Source organism: Phaethon lepturus, unplaced genomic scaffold (assembly GCF_000687285.1).
Source record: "Phaethon lepturus isolate BGI_N335 unplaced genomic scaffold, ASM68728v1 scaffold6506, whole genome shotgun sequence".
NCBI classification, from domain to species: domain Eukaryota; kingdom Metazoa; phylum Chordata; class Aves; order Phaethontiformes; family Phaethontidae; genus Phaethon; species Phaethon lepturus.
In genome coordinates, this window is record NW_010543992.1 from 30,050 (window position 1) to 38,379 (window position 8,330).

At 39.2% G+C, this 8,330-nt stretch overlaps 1 protein-coding gene across 1 annotated transcript in view; it reads left to right on the plus strand.

The window, feature by feature from the left end:
* The window catches only part of CALCRL (calcitonin receptor-like), a 27,255-nt gene extending 20,097 nt beyond the window's left edge, over positions 1–7,158 (plus strand). Inside the window, exons 10-12 of the mRNA XM_010288521.1 lie at positions 340–558; positions 925–966; positions 6,881–7,158. Of these exons, the coding sequence (XP_010286823.1) occupies positions 340–558; positions 925–966; positions 6,881–7,102 (483 nt within the window). The 3' untranslated portion in view covers positions 7,103–7,158. The remainder of the gene's footprint in view (positions 1–339; positions 559–924; positions 967–6,880) is intronic.
* Positions 7,159–8,330: the final 1,172 nt, after the last annotated feature.

Sequence of the window (8,330 nt, forward strand, 5' to 3'; positions counted from 1 at the left end):
ACCGAAAAAGACATAATAATTTTTAGAAAACTAATCACTCACATGTGTGCTGTTATGGTGATAGTACAGAGGAAGATGCGTAGATTGGTAACGCTGGGAGACCAACGGTTACCTGCATGGACACTCGCTTAATAAGTTAGAGGAATGGATGTGGATATTGGATGTTGGAGCCCCATCTCGGTTAATTAAAGGTGTTTTTAAAGAGTGTTAACTCATGTTTATTGTACAATCACACTGCAATCCATGTAGTGTGAGTTTTCTTGAGTTGTCTGGTTTTTAGTGTCACAAAACAGTGTGTGGGATTATTTTTCAGAGCAGTGCCATTTTCTTCTCTGACAGGTGAATCTTTTCTTCCTGCTAAATATCGTTCGTGTTCTCATAACCAAGCTGAAGGACACCCACAAGGCAGAATCCAACCTGTACATGAAAGCAGTGAGAGCTACCCTGATTCTTGTTCCACTACTTGGCATCGAATTTGTGCTGTTTCCATGGCGACCAGAAGGCCGGATCGCTGAGGAAGTCTACGACTATGTGATGCACATCCTTATGCACTACCAGGTAGGAAGCGTTAAACAGTTTTTTGTTTACTTGAGCTAGATAGTAGTTGGCATGTGAAGCAAATAAAGGGGAAATGATCGTGTTATTTTAATTTTTCATGAACTTCATGCAATTTTCTTAGAAGTGACGTCAAGTTTCTCATTATACTGAATTTTCATTTCTTAAAGGAAAGAAACATCATGGTAGATAGCTGGCCTAATACTTTTTAGTAATGTATTTTTAGAAATAATTCACCAGTTTAGGTTTGTACTATGTTTTCTTTGCTATCTATATCTGAATTTTACCAGGAATCTCTAATTGTCTCAAACCTGGAAAAATCCATATGTATGTGAAATAAAGCAGAATCTTTTCCTTTTGGTTTTACAGGGTCTACTGGTGGCTACAATTTTCTGCTTCTTTAATGGAGAGGTAGAGTAACAGTTTTTAATATCTTTATAATACTTTTCCTACCTTATATATTTTTCCTTTTTTTCAGCAATTGAAGAGACAGTAATTTTAAAATAATTAAAAAAAAATTCAAAATATAAATTTGTCAGGTAAAAAAATAATTTGAAAAAAATGTCTTGCTGCCAAGAGCAGAGCAATATACATGTCACTTGATTATGTAAGGAACTGAATATATTTGTCACTTTGATATATCATATAACAGTAAAATATAACTCAATATCCAGAAGGTATATTTGTCTATGTTAGAAGCTGTATAGCATCAGCTGTATAGCATCAGTTATCCTGGAGAATCACTGTATTTGGTCTTTCTGCAGCAGGAACGGAGCATATCACATACGTGTTGCTGTGCTGGGGTACTGTTGTGTTATGACAGCAGTTTGGGAAAATTTTAGGCTGAAGCTTGGAAAACGTTTTTTTAGCACTGCTGAAAAATATCATTCCAAAAACCAGAACTTAATAGCTTATTCTGCTTGGGTCAGAAATATGTGTTGAATAATGTCATCTGTCAATTCCAAGAACTTCTTTATTCTTACGTCAGAGGATTGTGCCGTATTTCAGTACTGACCCTGTCGAAGCTAACAAACTTTGATGTTCCCTTGAATAGATCGAAGCCCCATACCTCTGGAGTGCACACAGTGACTTTTGTCTAGAGACTGTGGTGCCCAAGCTGTGGAGAGTACAGTTCCAGGGCCTTACAGTGACAGAGATCGAAGTGGTAGAAAGGCTAAAAAGTATGTATACAAAATCTTAATATGGCTCTTGCTTGCAAAAAAGCCCAACAACCCCAAAACAAATCAACAAAAACACACCGGCAAAAAACTAGCTGGTAGTTTTCCAAGACTTTTGGCAGAAGAAGAATTACAATCCTACACTTATTCCTACACATCCGTTTGTTCTACATTTAGTGCAGTTGCAGTATATGGCTGTAAGCAGATGTGTGGGAGTAGCCAGATGTTTTCATGTGACTGACCCCTTGGTCTCTTGTATCTGATGTTATCAGATTCTATCACTGTGCTTACATAATGTTACTGGACCATGATATTTACTTACAGGTAAATGTTTGGCTAATACTAGGATAGATTCATGCAGATTGCCCTTTCTCCTCTTCCTAAGTCCAAACGGCACTGAAACTACCACGGAGTTTCAAGGTTTTACCCCCCTAAATTTGTGAGTCTCAATTATTTTTTTGCCAAGGAGGCAGAAAAGATGAAGATAGGCTCTCTCACAGTTTAGGGGGCATGGAGCAGTGGATTTGATCTGAGTTTAATATAAAGTAGATCCAGGCTCCAGTCCCTGCTTTTATATATTTGATTCAAAGCAGAACACATCATTAAGCGTTCTGGATCCGATTTGATCACTTGCCCACATTCAGCATTGATATTTCACACACTCTTTACTTTCTAAATTTTATACTTCAGAATGCCTTTTAAAAACAGATATTTGGAAAAAATCAAATAGATAATTCGTTCTGCTCCAGTGCAAAATGGGTCAGGGGGGAACCTTGGAATCTCCGCAGTTTCTATGAAACAACATCGTCCACTGCTCAGCTCTCCCTTTTAATCCCTGTGGATCTTGTGAGGCTGCTTTATTACTTAAACAATTTGAAACCCTAATTTTAAAACATGACATAATCAGTAAGAATTCTATCCATTTGTATTCCATTGTTACAAACTCCTATTTTTTACACGTTCTATTCTGCTGTGTAAGGAAAGCAAACCGGCATCATCCCACTGATTCAGTATCCAAATTCACCACGGGCTCATCAGTGGTAAAAGATGAGCTCTTCCACAACTCCTACAAATGGTGACAGATGAATCACTTCTGGAACATCTGCTGGCAGGATAATGTTAAAAGGAGCACTTGGGCATTTTAACGTTTATTAATTTAGGCATTTAATTTGCAGACCCTATGCCTTGACTTTGTCACTTAAACACACAGGTCTGTGTTTGCTCTCTCTAGAGTGGGACCAGTTTTGGGTTCAGTGCTTCACTGACTAGTATTCACCTTTTCTTTTTTTTATCGCACCTTGTTCAAGAAGGGACTTACTGCTTTATAAACTACTGTATCAGTAAAGGAATCCATGGGGAGAATGACAGGGTGGTTAGGAAAAAATGTCTGCACAGAAAAAAAAGTGTTTCTTTTGCCTAGTAAAAGATTCTGCTTCTGACATGCGAGCCTGCAGGCACATGTGCATTCTCTTGCCATTATAGTCTCTTGCTGTCACAACAATGCCTGAACAAAGCCTGTGACTGCGGCTTAGCTGTTGCGTACAAGATGCTTCTTGATCATCACCTGTCACAGCAACCCCTCGTTAGAGACTGTAGAAATGAGAGGCACCAGAGAGCGGTGTTGACGCTTTTCTGCAGCAGGTTAGTGGTTTACAGGTGAATGCAGATACTGGAATCGACACTTTGAGTGATAATGGGGCAAAGGTTTTCCAGTAGGATATCAGCAACTAAAAATACTAAAAGCACTAATTTTTTTCTGTCTAAATCTTAGCATCTCCCAACTGCTACTGTACCTTTTAATGTTTTCTATGCCAAATATCAGGAGCCAAACTCTGTTGGAGTGGTGACTCGCAGGCCACCTCTGTCCAAAAAGGGAATAAGTGGTCTGCTAGCAGAGAGCTCTGGTGAAAAGAAACTAAGAAATGTCAGAAAAATAGCTGGTGTGTCATGCTGACTGTAGCCAAAGAGTATCTCCAAACTTCTTGAGCAGCACAGCCAGGGATGTCCTGTCAAATCCAGTTCTAACATACACTGCAGCTGCTTGTCACAAACCTCCTAGAGACAAGGGCATACATGCAAACCCTTCGTCTTTTATCTTCTGTGGCAGGGCTTCCCTAAGGACACTTACGCTCTGCTTCCATCCCGGCATTGCACACAGTAAGATGCTTCTTGACTACCTCATCATGTTTTCCAGTTTGAGTTGGCCTAGAGTGGCCTTTGGGGTGACACAGGCTCCAGTCAGAGGACGAGCTTGTCCCAGACCGCTGACAGATCAGTAGCAAGATTCCTACTGAGCTGTTAATAACAGGTGATAGTAATGGCCTACATTACCCATGTAAGGTTTGTGAGCTTTGGGGTTTTTCCTTCCACTGGTCTGTAGAAATGTCACAGTAAAGATTAGTCTCAGGTCTATACAGTCAGGATTATACAGTCTCTCTCCCAGTAGGCGAGGTTGTCTTGTGGGTTTGGTTTTTTTTTATTTTTTACCTTGTTGGCTACTGAGCTGTTTCATTTGTGCTATATTGAACATCAAGCCACTAGTATGTTCAAGAACTCACTGGAAGTCCTTAATGAAAACTCATCAAAGCAACCCGTTACTGACTAATAAGGTAAGAAAGCAAGAATCTTCCAGCTGGAACTGGCATCTCTGTTAATGACTGAGAAACACACTTATATTTATTACATTACTTTCTCTCACTAAATGCGTTGCTTAATATCCTTTCTTATAATGAAGTAATGAAGTGCTGAACTTACAGCTGTGTGCAATGCTCAATGCTGAGGACAGTGGTAAAAGTTCTGTTTTCACTTCATGGGTGGACACATATTGTTAAACAGAGTATAATTAGTGGTGAAAATTAGTTGTCTCATGGATTTTTCACACCCCCTTCTAAAAGTGATTGATTGGACAGTTTAGAGAAGACTGAAAGACAGTAATAATAAATGAAAGGATGTAATGTCCTACAAGAATAGACATGTAGTAGGACAGAGGTGAAACACTGATTCAGCAGTAACAGAGAGGCTTTGGGAAGAATGCCAGAAACACATGGCTTGGTTAGAAATACACCGAGAGCGGCGGGCAGGCACAGAGGAAACACTGTTTGCCCATACAGGAAACATGAGTTACAGCAATCTGTCGCTGGCCAGCGAGCAAGCTAAACAGACGGTGCTCTCCCTAGAAAAGTAGCCCAAAGGCACTTGTCTTGCAGGGATACTGTTGGCTCTCTTGAGCTACAGGGGCTGGTATCCTTTAAGACTGGTTTACAGGTACTATTAACAACTATTAACAAACAAGTGTTACTGAAGAACCAGGAGGAAGTGGGGGAGAGGTCCTGGGTGTAAGGCTTTTTGGCAACTTGGCAAGTCTAGTTTATTCCCTAGCTCTGCCGACAGAATTCTTTGGCCTTGGTTAAGCCATTTAGTTGCTGTTGCTGATGTTTTCCCATCTCATGCCTGTTGCCTGTCTTGTCTAAGGTGAAAATTGCTCAGCCTGTAATTTTCTGAGCGTGTGTCTACAGTAAAACACTAATCTTATTGAGGAAATGGACCATGGAAAGGAGAACAAATGGAACATAGCTTAGTGATAGGCACAGATTGATTGATGTGATTTAGAAATAAATTCCAAGCTTCCTTCTCAGAAATCTTGGCTTTATGAGGAATTACAGGAAATGGATTCAGCTGGTGTGAAGATTTAAGACTATATATTGCTATGCAATGCAAAATAATGAAAAACTTCCTGTGATGAAACAAGAACTCTTCCTTTAGACTCAGAAGAAATACAGAATTTTGATATGAAGAGGGATAAGATCAGATACTCAGAAGTATTAAGACACTTGATTTCTCTTCAATGTTTGTAGATTTGTGTTTAGATGATTTGAGTGGATTGGAGTGGTTTTCTGAACAGTGAAAGAGCATCTCCTTTGCCCTAAAATACTCATTTCATATGTTACTTGGTTGATACTTCTTCCCTTACGCTTTTACATTTTCTTTGTAAGGATTTTGAGGAATATGAGGTCCTCCTTTACACAGAGGATTCTGATACCAGACTGCAGGAAGTCTAAAAATTGCATATCTTTTCTTCTATTTATTTTTATTTTTCATCATTAAAGCCAGAGTAAAATCAGATGAAAGAAGCCATTGTGTTAGGGAAATGTAAAACAAACCCAAAAGAAACCCTGAAGACATGTGGAAAACCCTAAAAATAATTACCCACAATATCAACATTTAATGGGGGAATCACTGTTCACTGTTTAGTTCTAATGTGTCAGTGTCCCCCTGGCATTTCTTGAAAGTCAGTGCCTTGCCAGTCGATGTAGGAATACTTTGTGTACGAAGGAAATGAATCAGTCATGATCTGTGAGCAATTTTTTCAACATAAAAAGCAAAAATCTCTTGAGAAAGCAACAACAACAACAGATATTGCCATTCTTAGCATTCCTTACTCGGCATCTTCACTGAAAAACTAATGCCAGGTTGAGTTTCACAAATGTGACGCTTCATCAATCCAGTATGCTACAGGTGGTTAACCGGACTGTAGGGGAGGAAGGCTATTTAACATCCATTCAGTGGAGACATGTACATAAGCTGGGGCCTTTGGCTGTTTTATCAGCTTTGTTTTTAACCCTTTTTTGTTTTTTGTGGTAGAAATATGGAGTTTGGGAAATTGTCCTTCCATTCAGGTGATAAAGGTATGGTCAGAAATTAAGAAAGGCTTTCTTGTGCCAGAACCATAGCCAAAGTAAATTATGGTTTGTTGAGAGTATAAGAATTTTCAGCTGCTGCTGATGTGGCAGCCTTTGAATAATAAGGGTGAATAGAAATGACTTTTTGCACCTGTAAATCTGATCTGTCCACGCTGGAGGGGAGAAAGCAGGGAATTGTCTTGCTGCTGCTCCCCCTGTAATCTCTGTTTTTCCTGAGACACTAGTACGCGACAATTTGATTGAGAATAATGCCTCCTTGAGTTGTAAATCTTTCAGAACATCTCACGTGACAGATCACATGTAGGCGTCTCCAATTTCCAGGATTATTCAGCCTTACTACCTAATTTGCTTAGCCATGTTTAGTGTGGCACTTGTTTGTCAAAGAATGAAGTCCTGTGACATCTCTCCAAATGTTTTATGTGCATTTCTTGTTGTTCTCTGGCATAGGTCCAAGCTGTTTTGAGAAGACACTGGAATCAGTACAAAATCCAATTTGAGCACAGCTTCAGCCACTCGGATGCTATACGCACCGCTTCCTACACCGTATCGTCCATCAGCGATGTTCAAGGCTACAGCTACAGTCACGACTGCACCAGTGAACATTTAAATGGGAAGGGCTACCATGACATGGAGAGCGTTGTCTTAAAAACTGAAAAGCTCTATGGTTGACTGCCAAAGGCCCGGCCTACGCCAGTGCGCTTACCCTCGTAGCTCATGAACCCCAAGTTGGATTTAAGGACTTTGCGGCCAGAAGATTTTATCTAACTTGGAATATGTTTTTCTCCTGAATGATGCAAACTAAACCAACACATTCGTATGTATGTATATGAATGCATATATACCTATGTTTGTGTTTCTGTGTATCTATATAGTATGGACATCTGTACACATATATATATCTATATATGTATGTGCATTGATAGGATACAAACTTTGCCTCTTCAGTTTCTACTGTGTAGACAAAGTTGGCAATTTTTTGTACAAAGGGAATCAATGAAGGATTTCTTATTTTCTTGGCATTCTGTGGAAGACTGTTGTCTTGAAGCCACTTCATTTGTCTATAGAATCTTAGAGTGTAAATACCATACTGTATTGTCTTAATCCTAACACAGAACAAAGGAAAGTGGTTAAAGTAGGTGCAATAATAACAATAGAGGTTAATTTTGTGTCCAGCATTTGACTGTCAAAAAAGCCCAGCAGATAGTCTGAGATAACAGACTCACAGATACTGATGGTTTGGCTTGGCCAGTTTGCTTTTTCCAGTACTTAAAATCAAGCATAGGGACACTAGTGCAAGCCTGAGACTCTGCTTACTTCTGTACTGCAATGTAATGTATTACAGCAAGTTTTGAGCAATTTTATGTAAACTATTTATGCATGTACAGGAGTGTCTGTACATAGGAGAGTAGTGTCCTGAATGACTGTAAATTGTTCCAGACACTAACACCTAACTGAAGCTGATGGAACTTCACTGTGTGCTTAAGGAATTTACTCGACTGGGAAAAGACTGGGTACAGAATTTGTTGTAGTCATGGTGTGGTTTTGCTTTATTTTTAAGTATTCCCTTGGTCATATGCCTGATAATTTATTCCTTTGTTCATGGGGCAAAGATTTAATTAATTCTGTGGCTTTTTTTTGACTGAGAAAAGCATGCAAGACTGAACACAATGCAAATGACATACTACCTTCAAAGCCAGGGTATGAGGTTCAGACTAATCAAGCAAACTAACGTTAGTAACTGTCATTATTTGGAAAATCCAGTATAAAGTTTGTCTTATAAAGGTTCGAAACGTTATGGATTGAGAATGTTGATATTATTTTGGAGTGCTTGATTCTGAATCTTTACCTCAGCTACTTAGAACAGTACTTTGTAAGTTGTTTCTTTGGTTCTACTGGT